Source organism: Carassius gibelio, chromosome B18 (assembly GCF_023724105.1).
Source record: "Carassius gibelio isolate Cgi1373 ecotype wild population from Czech Republic chromosome B18, carGib1.2-hapl.c, whole genome shotgun sequence".
Classification (NCBI taxonomy): domain Eukaryota; kingdom Metazoa; phylum Chordata; class Actinopteri; order Cypriniformes; family Cyprinidae; genus Carassius; species Carassius gibelio.
The window spans coordinates 3,925,434-3,951,137 of NC_068413.1; the positions used below are offsets into that span (position 1 = coordinate 3,925,434).

Here is a 25,704-nt window from a genome sequence, read left to right on the forward strand (position 1 = left end):
TTATAAATTATCAAATTTACACATAATGACTAAAAACAAAAAAGTATGCATTACCCATTATGCATAATATTTATTAATAACTGCGCAAACATAAAATCAACATATGGACATGTGCATGTGTGTGTAGTTGATTACACAGATCTTTGCCATCTGTGCCCAGAGGAAGAATAATGCAATCATTTATCATTCTTACAGGAAGAGGAGTGAGAGATAGATAGATAGAGAGAGAGAGGGAGAGAGAGAGAGAGAGAGAGAGATCTGAGGGCTACTAGCAGCAATCATCTGTCAAATGACAAACTGCATCCACACACACTGTATATGAATCAATATATTATCTGTTCAGGAATGGGATATGTTGATGCAGTTGTTTGCATCATGTGAACCGCCATACAGACAGGATCCGGAAATTAGATTAAAAGTTCGTAAAGCACAGCTGAGTCACATCCATTCCAGATGGCTAAACGAACAACTAGACCATTTATTTCAATAGAGTGGCCAAATGAACACAATCCCACACACACATGCACTGGCACTGCTTCACTAAACTCATAGTGAGATAAAAAGGCTGTCAGAAAAATTATGAGTAACCTGAAAAACACTCTTGCATAAGTATAGAGCAAAAAAGAGAGAAAAAAATAAACTTTAGGAAATGACTCAAATCCATGCAGGAGAATCAAGCCAACTTGGGAGAAATAATGAATGACTTCAACGGCAAATCACGTTTTTCAGAAGCAAAAATTACTTTCTGTTAAGTCTTGATCAGTTGAGTGACAGTCTATAAAGGCCTTCAGAGTCTCAGCGCTTCATCGAGGCAACTTGATGACGTGATCAATGATTGAAACCCCGTAAAGAATCACACTCCCCTCTGGCTTAAACAGTTTAAACACTAAATGTTTTTGTAAAATATGCTCCTATTTTAAATGAACAGCATAATGCATGGCAGGGCCTCGGTGCCAGCGAGGGATTATGGGAAGCGTCCGTATGCCACAGATGGGATGTGGATGGCCAGAACTCAAACAGATTTTGAAATGAAATATATATATATATATATCAAAAAAATCTAAACAAATGGCAGGATAGATCTCCAGGATATGAGGCACTGTGAGGATTTCTCTGATTTACATCAGCTATGTGGAAAAGGCACCAAGCCATCTTGAAGGGTTTATCCACTGCTGGTATAAATAATTTTTTCATTCCCATCGAAACAGGAAATGAAAAAAAGTTTTTGACCTTATTGCTCTTTACAGATAAATGACACTTAAGGTATAAGATAAATATATATCTCTAAATAAATAAATAAATATACATAAATGATGAATACATTCATAAATTATAAAATATATAATTAAAAGTTAAATATATAACAGAAACTATGTATACATAGCATTTGAATTTTATACAGATAAATATATACCTTTTAATAAATAAATATAAATTATTTACAATTCTAATAGAATTAACACATTATTAATACAAATAACAATAAACAAAACAAATACATATTAAAAATATGACCTTATGACCATAGACCGTACAATTAAAATTATTTAACACATATGTTATAAATTATTAAATAATTTGATAAAGTATATGAACAAATATACATAAATTATAAAAAATATTATAAATTGTAAAACTTTAAATAAATGAAAAAAAAATTAGAATTATACAAAACTACTATATATCTTAAATATTTCTATTGTAAATTCTAAATAAAAATTATATACACACACAGACAAACCTAAATTAAGAATACATTAATAAATTACAAAATATCTGAAACAATAAATTCTAAAATAATTATATTAAATAACTATAAAGTTGTAATGTTACCAAAATATATCAAGTTGAGTTAGAGTTAATGAGTTCATAAATATAAATAAATTACAAAATATTTAATTGATACATTTTAAATAAATAAATAAATTAATTAATTAATTTATCAAGTGAAATGTACTGTATGTTGGCTAATATAATGTTGTTACACAATTCAATGATAGAAAAACAAAACAAAACAAACAGGAATAGTTAACTATCTAGTGACAGAACTGTCAGTAGAATTTGGAATTGGCAAAGTGGAGAGACAAACACTTGTTTAGTGAATGTCTGTTAGTTTGCCAATTGATCAGGTTATCAGCTGATGCTGCTAATCTTGAAATGGCCAAATACCATCAGATGAATTGATTGTTGTTGCCATACTGCTGGTGTAGTTGTATCTCTGCTGTGTATATCTCGAGCTGAAGGGCCAGTACTCTAAGAAGAGCCAGACAACAGCGTCCCAGTTCACCAAACTGATGGATGCATTCAGGCCTGTTCTCATCTCCACAGCTTAGTGATAAAGGTCTGAGCTTGCTTTCAGAGCGTCCTTTAGAAACCATTCAAGCCATTAAAAACAGAAGAGCGGAAGACCCAAACAAACCAATTCATTCCAAATATTAAATTAGCAGATTTTAATTTCTCAGTGGTGCTCTAACACGCGCGTACACACACACACACACACACGCACACACATGGTGCAGTAAATAGGTCAGATCAATGGGGTGGCAGGTCTCTTTTCGTGCTTGATCAGTGTGTTCAGAAGCAGAATAGCTGCTGATGTGATTTCAGCATTACCTCATGCTTACACTCTCTCCCTTCATCCTCAACATGGTTTTTAATCTCTCCAGCTTTCTCCCAGACATCTCTCTCTTTCCCTCCATGGCCCCTGGCTGCCCTGCACGGTGCCGACCCATTTTTGTGCCGAGATGAGAGAAAGGGGTTGCTGCATTTGACTGCCTCTCTTATGGCAAGCAGCCCATTTTTCCCAAGTCATAGGATGAGGATTATGAATGGTGAGACCTGAGAGAGATGAATCTGGGAGACTCAGAGGGAAGGAATCTTTTCCTTTACTAAAAACGTACAGCAGTGTACATGAGCAGTAAGCAGCACTTCAGCACAAGCTTTCCGATGTAAAGAGTCGTATAGTCCTTTGGTATGGATACCGCTGAAGTTTAGCATCTTTCTCAGTCACAAAATGCTGATCATTTTGTAATCAACTCTTGTGGGGTTTGAAACGATCAACTTTCTCTGTCTCTGAAATGACTTTTCTCCTCATGTTGCAAGGATTGTGTAAACAGAGAAAAATATCAATCAGTAAATAGAGCAGTAATAAAAAATATTTGACCACATTTCTATACAACCACAATAATATATAACAAGTAGGAAATTGAAAAAAAGTTATTCTAATTGTTTGCTGATGTAAAAAAAAGGTCTTAAAAAGTAGCGTAAAACAGCCGTCCTGTGTATTAATATTATTATTTTGCAATTTACAAATAACAAAAGAATAATACTACTCTAAATGATCTATATTTATATATAGTGCCTTTCCAACCTTAAGGATAGTTTATAATCAGTCAGATTAATCCCTAAAATGTATTATCAATAATATTTATAATAATAATAATAATGATCATCATTATCATCATCATTGTTATTTAAATAGAACATTTCCAATTAATAATAAATCAATAAATAAATAAAAACTCTACTATTATACTATAAATAATAGCAGCAGCAGCAGCAAAATAAATAAATAATAATAATAATAATAATAACAGTTTATATAGAGCCTTTCCAAAACTCAAGGATAATTAACAATCAATCAGTCTTATATTAAAAGTGATACATATATTTTTTTTATTTATATCAATCATTTTCAAAACACAGGGATGTTTTATAAACTTTACAATTAGACTAAATCAGAAAAAGTATATTATTATTGTTTAACTATTATTATTATTATTATTATTATTACTATTACGGTACTACCACTACTAATAATATTAATTTTGATTGTAATGTGCCTTTCAAATTTCACAAAATATCAGTCTACTACACAGTATATATATGGGCAGTCATAACGGTTGGAGAGTCGGACTTGTAACCTGAAGGTTGTGGGTTCAAGTTTACAGATTACAGGCTTTCATTAGATTTCACACTCTCACCTTCACCCGCTCGACACACCGAGCCAAACACATCTGATCATGTGACACGCTTCATACACTTCACTTCATCCCGTGCAGACACATAATCATCACCAAAGAACCTACCATGTAAAATGTATTTTTCAAAGTTATAAAAGATTACAGTAGCACTTTATTCTACAGTCCTGTTCCCCATGTACATACTATGTACTTATTATAGTAATTACAATAACTATGTAACAACTAGGTACTAACCCTGAACCTACCCCTAAACCTAACCCTACCCCATGTAGTTACCTTGTATTACCAGAACTTTCTTAGATAAATACACTGTAAGTACATTATAAGTACATGTAAGTACACGTACTGTAAAATAAAGTTCAACCAAGATTACTATAGTATCTTTTAAAAGAAAATATGGTTTCAATCTTTTTTTTATGTTACATTTAATCCAACGTTACCCTACATTTCTTCGTAATTAATTTTTCTAATTCTCAGTGAAAATTGTTTCAACATCCAATTTTTTTTTTCTACTTGCAACTATGCAGAACACTCTAGCAACAACATGGCAATACATTGTTACAAATATAGTTCGCTCTGTTATAAAACTTTCCCTTCAGGATTAAGCAAGGTTAAACATATACATCCATATTCAGACTATCCGTGTTTCCCATGGTAACTATCTCTGAATAGTATGCAAAACAGCCACCGTACAATGAAATCACATTTAACCTGCAGAAAAGAAATTAATAACATGAAAGCTAATTTAATGGAATACATTCCTGCTGTTATCTCACTAACTTCCCTCTCACTTACCGATATCTCTCGCTTTCATTTTCCCTCATTTTCTAAATGCACATTTATTCATTCATTTGCCAGAGGGTTATTATCTAAAGTGACTTACAGTGCATTCAGGATATGCATTTTATCAGTATGAGTGTTCCCTGTGAATCCAACCCATTATCGTTTAACAGTTTGGGGCCAGTAAGATTTATTTTCTAAGAAATGAATGCTTTTATTCAGCGAGGATGCATTAAATTGATCAAAGGTGACAGTGAAGGCATTTACAATGTTACAAAAGATTTATATTTCAAATAAACACTGTTCTTTTGGACTCTCGATTCATCAAAGTATCCTGACAAAATGCATTCCGTTTCCAAAGATATGTTTTCAACTTCGATAACAATAAAATATGTTTCTTTTATCAGCACATTACAATTTCTGAAGGATCATGTTTCCACTTTGACATCACGGAAACAAATTACATTTTTAAAAAATTAAAACAGAAAATAGTTATTTTAGATCGTAACATCGTTTCCCAATTAGGGCTGTCACGGTTCCTCGATTTAATTATAGTACTCAATAAAAAATTTAAAAAATCCTTTGGGTTTATTATAACATTCATCATCATTTCTTTAGATTTGTAAGGTTTATCATTTATAAACCTACGCAAACACAGGAGAATACATCAATATATTTCTCAATATGCTAAATAAAATAAAAGTGTAAACCCTCACTCTGTTGCTTAGTCGATATTAAACAAGGATTAGCCTGTGCCCTCTGCATGTATATGATATAATGCATAATGTACATTAATTCAATTTTTTAAATGCATGATGTATTTTAACAGTTTTGGTCAATAAAACCATGCGATTACTTGTTTTTGATACTTTATATGAACTTGTTATTATTGCTTCATTGCTATTATATAAGCATTTAATGTAATTTTAAAGGCTATTGCTTATGAAGGTCTATTTTCATTACCAAAAAACTAAATAATAACTAGTAAATTAATCGCCAGAATTATCAACTGATTACTCGATTACCAATATAATCGTAAGTGGCGTCCCTATTCCCAATATTATTGTTTTTACTGTATTTTTATTAAATAAATGCACCCTTGGCAAAAACATGAAACAAATCTTGCTGACCCCAAAATTTTAAACCATAATGTATACTGCACGCACAAATATTGGACAAAACAATACATTTTTAATGACACCCAACTGTTTATTAGTGACCTTTCATATTTTATTTGAAGAAATTCAAGTGTATTTATACTCCACATTTTATCGCCACTTCCACCATCTTGAATTAATTACGGAACTCATTATAATGCATTCTGGGATTGCCTTCTCTGCATTAGAGTTTGGCTGAAGCAAGAATTCCAAAAATGATGGGTTTCCTACCTTTCGAAACAGCCTTCACTCTGGGAGCGCACATACCTCTAATGTCTTTGCATACTGCCTCTGTAGGAAGCAGAAATCGCCTCTTTCTCTCTTTCTTCCTCTGTCACTGTCTTTATGCTTTAGTCACAGAGTCAAACACTACTCTCCATGTGACTGAAAATCTTTTTGACAGCCCCGAATGGGCCTGACATATTTTCACTGAGTGACAGTGATAAGAACGACAATTTAACCCCCTGGTTTGTTTTTAGCCTCTCAGAATGAGAAAATAACACATTTTAAAACGTATTTTCTACACCATACCATTAACTCAAGAAAATGTAAGAGTCTCAGAGTACTGGAGAAAATATGCGCATGTGTGTGTGACACAGAAATGCTCTCTCAGTATTCAGTGTTTCACATACACTGTCAAAAATGATTTTCCGAAGTTATAAATAAAACATTACTGTAGTATGTTTTACAAGAAAATTCCATTTCAGTTTTTCTACTTTAAAATTTCACATTTAATACAGTCTGCTACTTGCCATTTCCTTGTCATTGAGATTTACTAGCAATTTCTGAGTGAAAACACTCTCTACATCATTTTTTCCCCCTTCATAGTAATAGCTCTGTTCCAAAACCTAGAGATCTACCTTATTATACATTCTATTTCATTCAAAAACAACACCTTATCTAAAAATAGTTTAATCTGTGCTGTACTTGGTACATATTATTGTTAGCATAGCACAAGATAATATCACTATTCACAGAATCTAAGCACATTTTCAGAGTTGCTGTCTATGTAGAGCGTTCCAAATCAAACATTTATCAGGTTCCATTTCGATTAAGATACTCCCTTAGAAGACAGCTGCAGATGTATGTAGTACACTCAACATGGTTTGGAACAAGAAGCTGAGATAAGCAACAGACATGCTAATCAATGGCTCTGTCAGAGCAAACACTAGGAAGCTACAACCCTAAACATACAGCCACACACTGCATAATAGCTGAGCAGCCACTGGGGACATGCTGGGACGACCTCAACTGGATAAATATTTTATTATCACACACTGGAAATGTTAATGATATATTGACATCTAAACTGGAAGTACACTGGACTTTCAATCCAGAAGTGTTCATAGTCTGTCCTCATGCAGATAGCTTTATAAATCATGCTCTCCGGTCAATACAATGTCTACATTTTTAAGAAGAGGGCCGTATCCATGGAAATGAAACTCAAACTTGCCCTACTGATTCAATTAATCACTACTAACAACATAAATGTCATACAGAGAAATTCCAGTAACTCTCTGAAATCTCTGTCTGTCTCTCACACATAAATCTAACAAATGTTTCTTAATGCGACATTCATTGGGCCAAATATCTCTTTACACACTACTGTTCAAAATTTTGAAAGAGATTTACATTTATATTTAATCATTTCGCAGACGCTTTTATCCAAAGCGACTTACAAATGAGAACAATAGAAGCAGCCAGGTCAACAAGAGAACCACAACAGTATACAAGTGCCATGACAAGTCTCAGTTAGTCTAGTACAGGACGCATAGGACTTTTTTTTTTTTTTTTTTTTTAATGAAAAGACAAGAAAATAAGGAAAAGTGCTAGTATTAGTTGGTTAAGTGCTGGTGAAAAAGATGAGTCTTTAGATGTTTCTTGAAAATGAGTAAAGACTCAGCTGTACGAATTCAGATTGAGAGGTCATTCCACCAGCTGGGCACAGTCCAGGAGAAGGACCGTGAGAGTGATTTTGACCTTCTTAGGGATGGCACCACGAGGCGTTGTTCACTTGCAGAGTGCAAACTTCTGGAAGGCACATACGATTTAACCAGTGAGTTAGTAGGCAAGCATCAGTACCTTGAATTTGATGCGAGCCGCTACTGGTAGCCAGTGTAACCTGATGAGGAGAGGAGTAACGTGAGCTTTTTTTTGTCTCATTGAAGACAACCCTCGCTGCTGCATTCTGGATCAATTGCAGAGGGTTGACAGTACATGCAGGAAGGAGAGCATTACAATAGTCCAGTCTGGAGAGAACAAGAACTTGGACAATAAAGTTGGGTGGCTTGCTCTGACAGGAAGGGTCTAATCTTCCTAATGTTGTATAAGGCAAATCTGCAGGACCGGGTCATTGTAGCAATGTGTTCTGTGACGCTTAATTGATGTTCCATCACAACTCCTAGGTTTCTGGCTGTCCTGTAAGGAGTAATGGTTGACAAACCCAGCTTTATACAGAAGTTGTGATGAAGCAATGGGTTAGTTAATGAGTTAATGAGTTCTGTCTTCATAAGGTTAAGCTGAAGGTGATGGTCATTCATCCAGCTAAAAATGTCACTCAGACATTTCAGGCTGAAATGCGAGCAGCTACTGTCGGGTAATCTGGTTGGAATGAGAAGTAGAGTTGGGTGTCATCAGCGTAGCAGTAATAAGAAAAGCCATGCTTCTGAATGACAGATCCTAATGACGTCATGTAGATGGAGAAGAGAAGTGGTCCAAGTACTGAGCCTTGAGGAACCCCAGTAGCAAGGTGTTGTGACTTAGAAACATCACCCCTCCAAGACACACTGAAGGATCTGTCAGCGAGGTAGGACTTAACCCACAGGATTGCGGTTCCAGAGATTCCCATCTTTCTGAGGGTGTACAGGAGAATCTGGCGATTAACAGTGTCGAAAGCAGCAGGAAGGTCCAGTAAGATGAGTACTGAGGATTTTGAAGCTGCTCTTGCCAGTCGCTGGGCTTCAGTAACCGAGAGCAGATCAGTCTCAGTTGAGTGGCCACTTTTGAAGCCAGATTGGTTGCTGTCCTGGAGGTTGTTCTGTACAAGGGACATAGAAAGCTGGTTGAACACAGCCCGCTCAAGTGTTTTTGCAATGAATGGAAGCAGGGATACCGGTCTGTAGTTTTCAAGAAGCGCTGGATTTAGAGATGGTTTCTTGAGCAGTGGGCTTACCCGAGCCTGCTTAAATGCTGAGGGATATGTTCCAGAGTGAGAGAGGAGTTGATAACGTGAGTTAGCGAAGGTATGACTGAAGAAGAGTTCGCTTGAAGGAGGTGAGTGGGGATTGGATCAAGTGGACAAGTAGTAGGATGATTGGACAGGAGAAGTTTGGAAACGTCCAACTCTAAAAGTGGGGAGAAGGAGGAGAAAGAGTGTGCGTCGGCCATTGTGAAGTTGTCCTCAGTCTGCGGTGTGGAGAATTGGTCACTGATGGTTCTTGTCTTATTTTGGAAGAAAACTGAAAAGTCGTCTGCTGTGAGAGTTGATGGAGGAGGTGGTGGAGGCGGATTAAGAAGAGAAGAGAAAGTTTCATCTAAGGATGAAACCACAGAAGATATGCGAGATGGAGAGAGTGAGTGTAGGTTCCGTCGAAAGGTGACCTGCGTTGGAGTGTGTGCCGCTTAAGGAGTAAGTGCTAGGTTAACAGTAATGAGGAAGTGGTCTGAGGTGTGCAGTGGAGCAACTGAAGAGTTGTCCACAGAGCAACAGTGCGAGTAGATGAGGTCCAGTTGGTTGCCTGATTTGTGAGTCGCTGTAGTAGACACTCAATACTTTTATTTAGTACGGATGCATTCAATTATCAAAATAGATTATTTTAATAGATAAATACATTTATATTTCAATTAAATGCTGTTCCAATTTACAAAAAAATAAATACAGATGAACATATCAAGGTTTCCCCAAAAATATTAAGCAGCACAACGGTTTCCAACACTGATAATAAAAATAAATGTTTCTTGAGCAGCAAATCAGCATATTAAAATGATTTCTGAAGGATCATGTGACACTGAAGACTGGAGTAATGATGCTGAAAATTCAGATTTGATCACGGGAATAAATTGCATTTTAAAATATATTCAAATAGAAAACAGTTATTTTAAACTGTAAACATATTTCACAATATTACTGCTATACTGTATTTTTGATCCAAAAAAAAAAAAAAAAAATGCAGATTTTGTGGTGCCAGGTCAAAAATGTGTTTAAACACTTGTTAGCTGTACATTTGCTCACTAAAACACTTAGAGTTCCTGTAGCTCAATTGGTAGAGTATTGCGCTATCAAGTGCAAGGTTGGGGGTTCAATTCCCCGGGAACACGCGATAGGTAAAAATTGATGTCACTTTGGATAAAAGTGTCTGCTAAATGCATAAATTTAATTTACATTTAAATTTAAACCAAGACCTAAAAAATTACTGTAATCTGAACATAATGGAAATGTATCAGTGTGTGTGTGTGTGTGTATGTGTGTGTGTATGTGAAAGAAAGACTTGCTGGGAGAACTGAATGAATTTACAAGGTACTGTATTTAAACACATTATAAAATAACACACTAAAAAGATGAACTAGATTTAAAAACACCATGCGGGTGTTCCGAGTGCTTTCTAAGATGTTTCTATGGTCTTCTGATTTCTTTCTTAATGGCCCAAGTAAAAAAAATAAATAAAACATTTTTTTTAAATCCACCGCTCTGAGATATTATGGTCTCTTGAAATGTCTTAGTTCACTCCTTGAATGCAAGTCTACAGGATTTTTCCCATTTTACTGCCCACTGGTGAAAACTGCATGTTTGATTACATGGAAAAATAATAGCACCACTCAAGTGACATAATTTCTGGTATCATTCAAGTCTGTAGTCCAAATGATGCAGGATATTAAATGTCTCGTGTATACTTAAAGTCATGGATTTCAAATCACTAACCTAAACTAAGAGCAGTAGTGAAAGAGAGGGTTAACTTAGCAAACACCACCAATAATTCTGTGAATGACACAAGAAGGCATCATAAAAAAAGTTTTAACTCAGTCATAATGTGAATACCCTCCAAAAAAGCATCTGCCATCTACATAAGAGAGACAGACAGTGAGAGAGATTGTGAGAGTCTGCTAAAACATCAAACAAAAGAAAGAAGAAAAAACTGAGGGAGTTTCTGCACCCAAACCCAGAAATGAGACTAAAAATAGCAACAGAACTATTTGGGTGATTCAGAAGGATGAGTCATCAACTGAGACAGGGGCGGAGGGAGAGAGAGAAAGACAGAGAGAGAGAGAGAGAGATCAGGTATGCTGCTCGGTGTTGGTCTGTAGGTGTTTACTGATTCCAGACATGCCCTCCAGATCCCGCTGCACACTGCAGCACCGCTGATGGAAATTCCAGTGTGTTGGTAAGTGTGCATAAATGTAATCTACACTCGCTGAATAGCATACTAAATAGTGTACAGGTATTCCGGACCATATCAAATGATTAGAAGCATAAAGCAGCACACAGAAGAGTGTGGTTGGAAGTCCTTTAAATAATATTTTTAAGTGACCTGCTGAGTTAAAAGTTAAATCAAGTCAACACTCAAAATAAACATTCTACTCTTTTATATCTATTTACTATTACACAAATTTAATAAATACATGGGAAAAATAAATAAATAAATAATATGTTAAAATGAATACCTAGTTAAATAACGGCTAAGTTAATGAAGCCAAAAAAAGATTAAATACCATCATAAGTGAATGTATTTCTTGTCATGCCACGAATATTTAATATTGAAGTTGGAGCTGTTATAGACAGGGTGTAAAACTAAAATTAAGTTGAAATAAAATAAAATACAATATAAATATTACATTAATATTAATATTATTCGAAAATCTGAAATGTTGCCTTGGCTTATTAACTGAAACTCAAATTAAGTATAATTTGAATCACTAAAATGAATAACTAGAAAAATAAACATCGAATTTAAACAACAACAAAAAAGAAATAAAATAAAACGAATTCTAAATATTAATATAAAAACAAATAAAAATGACATCACTATATAAAAAAATTACTAAAACAAAATGAAAACTCAAAATATAAAAATAAAAGCTAATTTAAAATATGAATAAAAACTAGTAATAAATATAGTACATAAATAATACTAAAATAACACTGGGGGTGATGATTACTGAACAGCCACTCCCCCTTTTTAAAATTAGTTGTCCGTAACAGACGTGAATTATAATTAGCCAGTAATTGCTCCTTCTTAGAAAAGGGAGGGAAATTCAAGAATTAATTTAATTGGACTAAAATTTAAAAAATGAAAATTATGTCATTAATGACCTTTTGTTCATTATCTGGCTCAGCTCGGTGTTCATCTTTAGTTCTCTCTTCACAGCAGTTCAGTCAGTGTACTGTTTGAGTGCATGCATTACTCCGGGATATTGGTTTGTTTGAACTCAGAGCGAGTGTCAGCCACATTAAAAAAGTTAACAGCTCAAGTCATATGTGGATTAATGCGTATTAGAGATGCGAACCGTTTAAAACGATTCAGTTCGATTTGGTGAACTGGTTCAAAAAGATCCGGTTACATCGAATGATTCTTTAGCAATCCGGACATCACTAAACTGCAGTGTTTTGAACTAGCTCACAACAGACCAGGAAGAGAAGACAACGCTGAATAAAGTTGTAGTTTTTGCTATTTTCGGACCAAAATTTATTTTCGATGCTTCAAAAAATTCTAACCGACCCTCTGATGTCACATGGACTACTTTGAAGATGTTTTTGTTACCTTTCTGGACATGGACAGTATATACCGTACACACAGCTTCAATGGAGGGACTGAGAGCTCTCGGACTAAATCTAAAATATCTTAAACTGTGTTCCAAAGATGAACGGAGGTCTTACGGGTTTGGAACGACATGAGGGTGAGTCATTAATGACATAATTTTAATTTTGGGGTGAACTAACCCTTTAATACACATAAATATGCTAATCTTCTAACACTCTAATCTAAGTACAGAGGTCAACTACAGAGAATGAGGGATGAAAAGAAGCAAAGACAAAAGAGAGAGGGGGAGAGAGCTCAAGAGAATGAGATTGATGTCACTTGAGTCACGACACAGCAGTGAGCTCAGAGAAAAATCTGAATGAACATTAGTTCAGGCTTCAGAATGACATGCATGGCTGAAATCATTTCAGTAATCGATGTTAAATCACACACACATACACACACACACACACACACTTGCAAAACACACTCTAAGACAAAACAATCCCAAGCTTAAAATCACACACATTTATAGACATGCACAACTAAACACACATGCATATGTGTGCAAACACACACACACACAGTCGGAGCACATAAAGGGATTTGTTTGGGTAAGTTAATTGTACACAGCGCTGTCTTCATCGCTTCACTGATTCGAAACATATTGCCTCCACTGTCAAAGAGCTTTCATCTCTTATTGCTGGATAAATGCTAACACAAAAGACACACAGACACAGACACACACTCATTTTCATTCTTGCAGGTTTTGATTGATAGAGATGGACAGATGACAGGTCTGTCTTCCCACATTGTTTAATTGACCAATACTTGTGACTTTTGTCTGGACAATGACACAAATCAACATACACTCTCATAAGCTGTCATGATCTCAGTGGGGGCTGAGGCCTTTTCTGTCCTGGAGCACATGATTTGGGTTTTGCTGGCTCTCCAGGTGTTTCACTATTCTCGCTATGTTTTCTCCGCCCCTCTTGTTATCCCTGTTAACGTTTTCTCCCTCACCTGCACCCTGTATTACTCTGATTATCTTCCCTTTATCTTACCCTTGTGTTTGCTATCTTGTGTCAGTCCGTAAGCGTTGCTAGAGTAAGCTTCTAGTTGCTTGTCTTAGTTTGCCTGACTTCGGTTTTTGTATCTTTTCTCTATCTAGTCGGCCTTTTTTTTTTGTTTTTTTCCCTGCTTGCCTTTCGTACTCAGTAGTCCTCATCAACCAGGCGCCTGTCTCGACTCACCTGTGCATTGCCTTCGGACGCTTCGGCTCGCCAGCGCTGATCTGCCACCTGTTCCTCCCTGCTGTGCGGCGGTCGCCGTAGGGATCTTCGAGCTGGCTGTACATGCAGAGCGCTGACTCTCTCATGCTCCAATGGATTAAGTCCTCTGAGTAACTCAATAAAACGCCTCATTCATTCTACCGCAGTTGGGTCCTGTTCCTTTCCCTGACAGTACGGACTGACCAGAAATGGACCCAGCGGGTGAAGAGTTCGTTCGATCGGCTATCGCTCATCAAGGCGCTCTCCTCGGCCACCAAGCCAGCCAGCTTTCGTCCACCGCTCAGGAGGTAGAGACACTCACTACCCAAATGGCCGAATTAAGTGATCGCTTCCGTGAACTACAAAGTGTTCTGTCATCCGCCGCCCCGATGGGTTCTCAGCCTCTCGCTCAGCTCGAGCCCGAGCCGCACGCTAATAATCCGCCCTTGTATGACGGAGATCCCAATTCATGTCGGGCTTTCCTGTCTCAATGCGCGTTGGTGTTCGCGCTGCAACCGCGCCGTTACGCTACAGAGCGTTTGAAGATCGCTTATGTCATCACACTGCTGACGGGAAAAGCTCGCGACTGGGGAACGGCTGTTTGGGACGCGAGGGCCCATTTTTGTTCAAACTTTGAAGATTTTCGCTGTGAAATGATGAAGCTGTTTGATCGCTCCGTGAAGGGGGATGAGGCTGCTTCCCGACTCGCACGGCTCCGTCAAGGTGGGCGTTCTGTTACGGAGTACGCCATCCAGTTTAAGACTCTAGCGGCCTCTTGTGGTTGGAATGAGGAGGCGCTGCGGGCTATGTTTCGGGAGGGCCTGAGCTTTGACATTCAGGACGAGATAGCTACACACGAGCTGCCCAAGACCCTGGAGGGTTTTATTGACTTGGCCATTCGAGTCGAGAGCCGTCTTCATCTACGTCAACGACGTTTGACTTCCCGTCCATCTTGGGGGCTAGAAGATACCCAGCCATTCAAGCCCCAACAACCGCCTCTATCACCCCAGATGGATTCTGAACCCATGCAGCTGGGGCGACTGCATTTGTCGGCCCAGGAGAGACAACATCGGCTGGTGAAGGGCCTCTGCCTGTATTGTGGAGGGTCAGGTCATTTTGTTCAGTCATGTCCATTAAAAGCCAGAGCCCACTAGTCAACCGGGGAGTCCTAGTGGGCGTTTCTCCCCTCATCTCCCCTCAGTCACGTACCCAACTGTCTGCCACCATCAAGTACCAGGGCTCAGATCACTCCTGCAAGGCTCTTATTGATTCTGGCGCTGAAGCCAGTTTCCTGGACTATTGCACTGCAAAGAATTGGGGCATTCCAGCCGTCTCTCTTCCTTCTCCTATCACAGTCTGGGGTCTTTCTGGTCAGCCGGTCGCCACCATCACTCACACCACTCCTCGTGTAAGTCTTGTTGTTTCGGGCAATCACCATGAGTCCGTTGTGCTGTACCTTCTGAAGTCCCCTCATGCCAGACTTGTTTTGGGACATCCTTGGTTGGCTCAGCACAGCCCTCATGTGGATTGGTCCCGCAGTCAAATTGTTTCATGGAGTCAGTCGTGTCATGCATGTTGCCTTGGTTCTGCCTCTCCTCCTGTGTCTGTGCCTCCTGTTTTTCAGGTGGAGCCTGCTGACCTCACTGGGGTACCGGCGGAGTACTTCGATCTGCGGCTGGTTTTCAGCAAGTCTCGAGCCACCTCGCTCCCTCCTCATCGACCGTTTGATTGTGCCATCGATCTCCTTCCAGGCACTTCTCCGCCCCGGGGGCGCCTTTTTTCCCTGTCAGGTCCTGAACGAGAGGCCATGGACTCATACTTCAGGAATTCTTAAGGGCCGGACTCATCCGCCACTCATCCTCCCCTGCTGGTGCTGGGTTCTTCTTCGTTAAGAAGAAGGATGGCTCTCTGCGTCCTTGCATTGATTATCGAGGGTTAAATGACATAACTATAAAGAACCGGTACCCCTTGCCGTTAATGTCATCTGCCTTTGAACTTTTGCAGGGAGCCAAGGTCTTCACTAAATTAGACCTCCGCAACGCCTATCACCTCATCCGTATTCGTGAGGGCGATGAGTGGAAGACAGCCTTCAATACCCCCACGGGACACTATGAATACCTGGTCCTTCCGTTTGGGCTTACTAATGCTCCGGCTGTCTTCCAGGGCATGGTCAATAACGTGTTGGGAGACATGATTAATAGGTTTGTCTTTGTGTACCTTGATGATATTCTCATCTTTTCTCCCTCCCCTCAGGTACACACTCAGCATGTGCGCCAGGTCCTCCAACGGCTTCTTGAGAACCAGCTATATGTCAAAGCGGAGAAGTGCGAGTTCCACGCCAAGTCCGTTTCGTTCCTGGGGTTTATAGTCTCAGAAGGGGAGATCAAGCCTGATCAGGCCAAGGTCAAGGCTGTCGCCAAGTGGCCAGTCCCCAACTCCAGGAGGGCTCTGCAGCGGTTCTTGGGCTTTGCCAACTTTTATCGGCGATTCATCAGGAATTTTGGCCAGGTAGCTGCACCCCTAACGGCGCTCACCTCCATTAAGGTACCGTTTACCTGGAGTACGCAGGCTCAGGAGGCCTTTGATAATTTAAAGTCCCGGTTTATCTCTGCTCCTGTTCTCTCTGTTCCAGATCCTGAACGGCAATTCATTGTTGAGGTGGACGCGTCGGAGGTTGGGGTAGGCGCGGTCTTGTCCCAGCGCTCCAGTAAGGATGGGAAGATGCACCCTTGTGCATATTTTTCCCATCGCCTTAACCCGGCTGAACGAAACTACGACATAGGTAATCGTGAGCTGCTGGCGGTGAGGTTGGCCTTGGGTGAGTGGCGCCACTGGTTGGAGGGGTCGGCGCTGCCCTTCTTGGTCTGGACGGATCATAAGAACTTAGAATACATCCGTTCGGCCAAGAGGTTGAGTCCGCGCCAGGCCCGCTGGGCACTCTTCTTTGACCGTTTTAACTTCACCCTTTCGTACCGGCCTGGGGCTAAGAACGTCAAACCTGATACTCTATCCCGTCAGTTCGAGTGCCCGGGAGAGGAGGTGCCTACCGAGACCATACTCCCGGATGGAGTGGTGGTGGGGGTGCTCTCCTGGGACGTCGAGCGGCGGGTGGAGGAGGCCGGACGAGGGGTGGAAGTACCAGTTGAGTGTCCAGCGGGTCGGTTGTTCGTGCCGGCAGTGTTACGCCCCGAGGTCCTTCAGTGGGGGCATGAATCTAAGGTCACCTGCCATCCAGGAATCAGGAGGTCTCTGGCTGCCATCCGTCAGCGATTTTGGTGGCCCTCAATGGGCCAGGATGTCAGGCAGTTTGTATTGGCTTGTTCAGTTTGTGCCCAAAACAAGGTCTCTAACCGTCCCTACATTGGCCAACTTCAACCCTTGCCCATTCCTTCTCGCCCCTGGTCACACATTGCCTTAGATTTTGTCTCTGGCTTGCCTGTCTCAAATGGTAACACTGTTATTCTCACAGTGGTGGATCGCTTTTCTAAGGCGGTTCATTTTGTGCCCCTCCCCAAACTCCCCTCTGCCAAGGAGACCGCCCAACTGGTAATTGACCACGTCTTCCGTATCCATGGGCTTCCGGTGGACGTAGTCTCTGACAGGGGTCCCCAGTTTGTCTCCCGGTTTTGGCAAGAATTTTGTCGACAGATTGGGGCCTCTACAAGTCTGTCATCAGGATTTCACCCCCAGACCAACGGTCAGTGTGAACGAGCCAATCAGGATCTCGAGCGAGTTCTCCGCTGCCTGGCATTCCGTAACCCTGCCTCCTGGAGCCAACAGCTCACGTGGATTGAGTATTCCCATAATACTCTTCCAGTAGCATCCACAGGTATGTCACCCTTTGAATGTTCTGTTGGTTACTCCCCTCCCTTATTTCCCTCTCAGGAACCCGATGCCGCAGTTCCGTCTGCCCTAGCCTTTGTTCGAAGATGTCGCCGCATCTGGAGGAAGGCTAGGAAGGCCCTGGCCCAGGCCTCTAGGCGGACCAAGGCAGCGGCTGATCGCCACCGGACCCCAGCACCCCGTTATGTCTGTGGTCAGAAGGTATGGCTGTCTTCCAAGGACCTGCCTCTCAGGGCTGTCTCTCGCAAACTGGCACCCAGGTTCATTGGCCCATACCAGATCACCAAGGTCATTAATCCGGCTGCGATACGGCTCAAGTTGCCCTCCTCTCTTGGTCGGGTTCACCCTGTTTTCCATGTATCCAGGGTTAAACCAGTTTTAAGATCCCCTCTTAATACCAACAGTTTCTCCCCTGCCCCCCCTCCCCCTCGTCTAGTGGATGGTTCTCCTGTCTATGCTGTTAGGAGATTACTAGATGTTTGTCGTCGTGGCAGGGGCTTTCAATACCTGGTGGACTGGGAGGGTTACGGCCCGGAGGAGAGGAGTTGGGTCCCAGCTCGGGACATTCTGGATCGGTCGCTGATCGACGACTTCCGCCGCAAACATGGTAAGCCCCTTCCTTAGGTCGCCTGGTGGCGTTCCTGGGGGAGGGGGTACTGTCATGATCTCAGTGGGGGCTGAGGCCTTTTCTGTCCTGGAGCACATGATTTGGGTTTTGCTGGCTCTCCAGGTGTTTCACTATTCTCGCTATGTTTTCTCCGCCCCTCTTGTTATCCCTGTTAACGTTTTCTCCCTCACCTGCACCCTGTATTACTCTGATTATCTTCCCTTTATCTTACCCTTGTGTTTGCTATCTTGTGTCAGTCCGTAAGCGTTGCTAGAGTAAGCTTCTAGTTGCTTGTCTTAGTTTGCCTGACTTCGGTTTTTGTATCTTTTCTCTATCTAGTCGGCCTTTTTTTTTTGTTTTTTTCCCTGCTTGCCTTTCGTACTCAGTAGTCCTCATCAACCAGGCGCCTGTCTCGACTCACCTGTGCATTGCCTTCGGACGCTTCGGCTCGCCAGCGCTGATCTGCCACCTGTTCCTCCCTGCTGTGCGGCGGTCGCCGTAGGGATCTTCGAGCTGGCTGTACATGCAGAGCGCTGACTCTCTCATGCTCCAATGGATTAAGTCCTCTGAGTAACTCAATAAAACGCCTCATTCATTCTACCGCAGTTGGGTCCTGTTCCTTTCCCTGACATAAGCGGCATAATGCAATCCTATTACAGACCGCTTAGTGTTAGCAGCTTTAGAGCAGAGATACTAGAGATCACAGTGTGCAGATGTAGACACACACACACATTTCACAGTGCATATGTCATACAGTGAAGCGCTGCAGTTCTGGACTAGACTCCAGCTTCCTGATGTGCAGGAGCTGTCCAGTGAAATCAGGGAGCTGTCCACCACAGCTGGTGCTGAAACACACTCAAAGAGCACTGGAATATCCGGAGAAAGTTGACATGCCAAAAATCTTCACCCAGGAAACTATATGTGCATTATTTCAATATAAACCAGGTAAAACAAACTGGGGAAAGAAATTTAATTTAATTTAATTTAATTATAAACAAATCAATAGAGAAATATCACAATTACTATTAAAGTATTTCATAGTAATATAAAAAAAACTTATTTATTATTATTATTATTAATATTATTATTATTTAACCACAGTACAATTAAAATAGTAATATTTTTAAACAGCTTTATTTTGGTAGAAAACCACAGGGAAACTTCTCATTTGAAAACTTCTCTGCACTTATTTTGGGTCCAAATGGTGTAGTTCCATCGGCAGGGTAATAATGAATCAGAGTCATAACTAAGTCAAAGGTCCAATTACAGAAATGCTTGTTTCTAGCAGAAATTTTCTATGCTGGTTTTAAATGCACAAACCCTTCTTAAATTATTTAAATAATAAATAATTAACAAATTTTTTGTCAACATTTCTCTAAAAGGACTCCATAGAGTATGTGTACATTTGCCCAGTATACACAGAAAACCACCATAACTGCACACTTGATGTGCACACAGATACCCATAAAAAAGAATGTAGATGGCAGAACAAACAGTGCTTTCCTCCATTAGAAAGACTTTATAAATTGGAAAATGCAATAGCACTGTGTTTGCAAATGTGTGTGTGTTTGTGTATACATGTGATCTGAAGCAAAAAGGAGAGAAAGTGTTAATTTTACTCTAATGGGAAGAATGAGACCAATTACAAATTAAGTGTGTTCTCCTGGGATTTTACTGGTTGTTACATTCTTTGTTCTCAGGAGAATCGATGCTCTTTTCTACTGAAACTAAAGGAAATGAGAGAGGAGAAACTATCAGCCTTAGGACTCTCTCACACACAAAGGAATACAATTATCAAAGCCTTTAATACGTTCATTTGTTCAAACCGACTCTTTGGGGTGGGTATAATATTTTTGAAGGTATTCTCTCAATAAGGCTGCATTTCTTTGATCGAAAACACAGTAAAACAAATAAAAGCTAAATATTATTACAACTGAAAATAACACTTTTATATTTGGGTATAATTTGTGTATAATTTAAGTAAAGTGTAATTTATACCTGTGATGCAAAGTTGAATTTTCAGCATCATTACTCCAGTCTTCAGTGTCACATGATTATTGAGAAATCATTCTAATATGCATGTTTTTTTGGGGGGTGGGGGGGGGATTGTTATCGTATTCTTATTAAAGATAGCTGAAGCCTTAAGTTGTTATTAAAATCCCACATCTGCAGTTCCACTTTTTTTTTTTTCTTGAATCAGGCTGGCAAGCTAACATTAACCAAAACATCAGGCCCGTAGTTATATATCTGTGGTTTTTAAATAGTAATCCTAAACACGTGTTCCTTTAGAGCATCAGGACAGAAACAAACTCATGAATCTGCCAATTCATATATGTTTAAAATTGTGAAATCCTTAAAAAAACGAAGGATTCTGCTATAAAACATCTCTCTGCTAATGGGAAAACACCCTGGTGCTCTACAGGAGACACATCTATAGGGACTCGCTGGTGGTTTCCTGGCATCATTAGATCTTTCATTTCTAGAAAGCTCTCAAAGGATGGAGGCAATACATCACTCTGAGCTCCCCTTTAACCTGTTTCTCTATGTGTGCGTGTTTGAATTATTGGACACGTGCCATGCTTGAAGTCATAAAAGGGCTGTGGGAATTTTTCATCTCTCTTTCTCACACTCTCACAATGCATTTAAATGGGATGTTTAGTACAGACACCGGCCTGCCGGCCTGATCTCAGTACACGACCCTAAAAATGACAAACACCTGGAAAAAAAGTATTTACGAGAGAGAAGGGGGGAGAGACAGCAAAACGCATGGAGAGTGGACAATTTTGTGTGGATCAGAACAAATATGATTATGAGACATACTGTATTGTTAAAAACCATGCGAGTGAGACAACAGCTTTAGGCATGTGTATATATATATATATATATATAAAAGTGTCTACTACAGTAAATACATAAATGTAAAAGTAAAAAGGGTGATTCAAATATTTGAAGCAACAATAAGAAAAGCAGTAAAATACAATAAAAATATAGTAAAATCTAATAACATTATATAAATATAACATTTAATACAATAAAGTATAGTATAATCAAACAATATAATATAAATGATCAAATTTTAAGGAAATTTAAAGCAAAAATATGAGTATGAATAATTTTGAACTGATTCAGTATAACTGACACAGAAGTGAATCGAACAAGTTGTGGGTGCAAATCTAGTATACTGGCACAGTTATAAAGGCAAAAAAGGTTTGTTTTGTTGTGAAAATTATAATGTGGTTTGATTTTATATTGCCAACAGGACAATATCTAATACATTATACATATTTAATATATTGGTATAGTATGCAAAATTTGTGTGCCACTTCTTACCAAGTCGAGGATCAAACTGTCTCATCTGTACCTCCTCCACACAGTCTGCAGGAAACCAACCGGTTCTTCCTTTCACCGTCCCTTCCCAGAAACCCCCTTCTCCTATACTTAACACTGAGAGAGAAAGAGAGATAGCGCGAGACATTAATTATCATCTCATCAACACACATTTAATTGTTGATCACACACAGATCCCCATAAAAGTTAGCTAACATCCTAGATGACAATACCTGGATAAAATATATATATAACATATTTAAGTTAGTAATTGGCAGAATTTGCATCAATTGGAATATCTATTAAAAATAAAGTAAACATTTTATTTGTTATATATATATATATATATATATATATATATATATATATATATATATATATATATATATATATATATATATATATATATATGTAAATACTTATAAATCAACTTTATACTTATAAAGTATAAAAACACACAAACCGGGTCTATGATACATTCTCATTTAGATGTGTGGTGTGTGCATTATTGTGATCTCAGCATGCATTCAAACATCTTTTTCCTTTCGGAAATAAACTTGAAGAGGGAGAACAGATAGATGACGTGAGTTGAATGATCAGTGGAATCTGAGACGGTGCAGAACATTGTGTTCAAACGGAAACTAAGTGATATTCGACACTAACTGAAGAAACGCATGTAGTGACCACACCAGACACACTAAAAACATATACAGTCACATGCAAGCCCTTCAGCATTTAGTTGCTAGGATACTGCAGTTTAAAAGCAGTGTGTGTATGTGTGTGTGTGTGTGTGTGCAAAAAGGGCAGGTGGACAATTTTGTGGCATTCCAAGAATTCCATAAATCAATATGCAACATTGAAAGCATGTACTTTGTATTGTACACACACACACACACACACACACACACACAGGGTTTCATTCATGCTGAAGTAGATCTTTAACCGCAGATGGCATATAAGAAACCCCGCTTACACAAACCACACACTTTCTCCCAGTGCCTCTTAGTGAAGTACTTGTCCCCCCTGCTCTAGTGTAATCCATGATGAAAGTGCTGCTTGATGGTCTACAAGACCAATTGACCCTTCACTAAGCTCCACCCCCTCAGTTACTGTTGCTCACTTACAGAACATCCCATAGGAAAGAACTGGAGATTTCCATTAACAGAATTTTAATGTAGAATTTACAGAGAAGAAACCCATTTCAGTATACAAACATGACAGATGGCAAGAGTTGCCAATGCATGATTGGTCAGTAACATTCTTAAAGGTGCCCTATCATGTCCTTTATGAAGTCTTGCTTTGTTTTTTTTGGGGTGTAATACAATAGGCTTTCATGCTTGTTTGTTCCAACATATTTATTTTTCACATATTTTATGACTGTAGAACCACTATTTCCAGTCTGTTTCAAACACCCTGTACAGTTCCAGATTCGATGAAACCCCTCCTTCTGAAATATGAAATGTGCTCTGATTGGTTAGCTGGCCTAATGTGTTGTGACTGGCAAAGCACTTACTGTAAGAGTGTGTTCCAGAAAATGACATGTCCCTTACCATAAGAGTTTAATCTTCTCAGCTGTAAATATTAATGATGGCGTCAATTTTGACATTCAAATCTGTGCCTACTCCATTGGTGTTTTATTTCTTTCCAGACTATGGGCTCTAGTGCAGCTCAACCAGGCCTCGTCCCCCTTTTTTTGCATATTCCGTGGGCGGGAATTATTTAAATAACAGACATTCCCCAGGTTTCCATTACTGATTTGCGCAAAACTTTTCAATATTTTATAAACATCAATATAAACATTGCGAATGGACATTTCCTTTCAAGACAAGCAATGGTGATGAAAGTGAAAAAAGTGAAAGTGACGTGACATACAGCCAAGTATGGTGACCAATACTCAGAATTCGTGCTCTGCATTTAACCCATCCAAAGTGCACACACACAGCAGTGAACACACACACACACACTGTGAACACACACCCGTGGAGCAGTTGGGGGTTCAGTGCCTTGCTCAAGGGCACCTCAGTCGGGCACCACACTAGCCATTATTCCTAATCGAATGAGATAAGGACATGTATCTTTAGCAAAGCTGCTCGGAGAGCCTCTTCTGGCACACTTCTGAAACATGCCGTGTTGGGACTGGTATAAACACAAGCATTGACTAGAGTGGGTGCGATCAGCTCCTGTAGCCGTGTCAAAGCCTTAATGCAGTGTACATGAGGGGCTATACAAGCATTAATGGTAATGAAAGCTCTTTATACTTGAGAGTGGCCACGTATGAGGTGTTTCTTGGAAGTTATAGTGCATTAAAGAATGATCATGCAACTTTTACATACAATACACCTGTTTCCATTGCAATATATTTTGAATTGCCTGAAAAACCACCTCATGCGAGTGTAAAAACATTTTTGCGATATACGGGAGTTTTTGTGAAATTTTCATTTTTGTCAATATGCACAATTTGAAGGGTAATAGAAATTCGGCTATTGTGACTTCACAACATCCAGAAGTGTGCTGCAGTCCGAATGAGATACATGGACTTAAGTAAAAAAAAGTGAAAAAGCCTATGACGGGGCTTAGCAAAAGTTAAATTCATCTGTACAACCCTTCCATCACTCCTCAACACACACACACAAAATTTTCTCTTGAGAAAGACTCAAAACCTAATCATCTAAATACAACCAATTATACTGCATTTTTAATCAGTAGATTTGAAATTCTGTGAGTGGTTTTTAGTGATGATCTAGCCGGCAGCGCAGCCATTAGAAAATTATCACCTCAGTGCTACTGACTGAGGTTATATGCTCACACACACACTCTCACACGCCTCCAGACTCATACAAATGGATGCTTCTGCTGCCTATGTCACAATTAAACACTTCTGTAAATGGGGCTCGTCTTGTGATAAATTCAGGAGGAAAAGAAATGCACATCTCATCAGTGATGCTTCTCATTTGAACATTTTCAATATTTGAGTCTAATCAAATCAGCATAATGAGTATTTGTGGACTCCATGTATTCAGTAGAGGGGACATTTCATGGAAAACAGGGTTTGCCTCACTCTTCTGAAATAAAGGAGTTTGACTTGCTGTGTCAACATACTCTAATGTTCATATCACAATCCACACATAACACAGTTCACATAGACCAGTTATGGACATTAGGCGAAAAAATTGGGCATAATGCATGAAAAGAGGCAAATATATAAATACAAAGGTTCACAGACAGATTTGCTGGATGTGTGTGGAAACAACTGACCTGAGTAACACAGAACAGACATTTTAGTAAGAAGCTAGATCATAGCCAGAGTATATAATAATATGAACATGAAATAAATAAATGCATATATATATATATATATATATATATATATATATATATATGCATTTATTTATTTCATGTTCATATTATTATATACTCTGGCTATGTATATATATATGTTTTTGACCAATATGATCATTTAACCTACTTATTGATTATTTGTTTGCAATATATATATATATATATATATATATATATATATATATATATATATATATATATTATAGAAAACTGGAGGCTTAGAAATACTGTAAGACTTGGCAACACTACAAGGTCCTGGCAGATCACAGGCCGGATTTTTGCAAAAAAAAAAAAAAGGGTTCAGTGATTCTGAAAATGGAGTCACTGGAAAAACTGCTAAATATATACTATATCTTTAAAATATAGTGTAGATGAAGTTGCAAGTTTCCAAAAAAAATAATACTCAAGTAAAGTACAGATACTCAAAAAGTGTACTTAAGTACAGTACTCAAGTAAATGTACTTCGTTACTGTCCACCTCTGGCAAAGATGAACGCACTTTTGGAAGTTGAATGTGAGGGAAATGTCATTTTGGATATTCTGTGGTCTGATGTCATATTGTTGTTCATGTTCTTGTTCATGATGAACTTTTCTTTTATTGTTGTGATTAATTTATAGCAAACAAGATGATCTGCTGAATTCATTTTGGGAACATTGACTAATG

General features: G+C 39.0%; 1 protein-coding gene across 1 annotated transcript in view; it reads right to left on the reverse strand.

Moving 5' to 3' along the window:
• Positions 1-25,704, reverse strand: part of LOC127977142 (SH3 and multiple ankyrin repeat domains protein 3) — a 270,804-nt gene that overhangs the window by 29,829 nt on the left and 215,271 nt on the right. Inside the window, exon 13 of the mRNA XM_052581844.1 lies at positions 21,706-21,819. Coding sequence (XP_052437804.1) covers positions 21,706-21,819 — 114 coding nt within the window. The remainder of the gene's footprint in view (positions 1-21,705; positions 21,820-25,704) is intronic.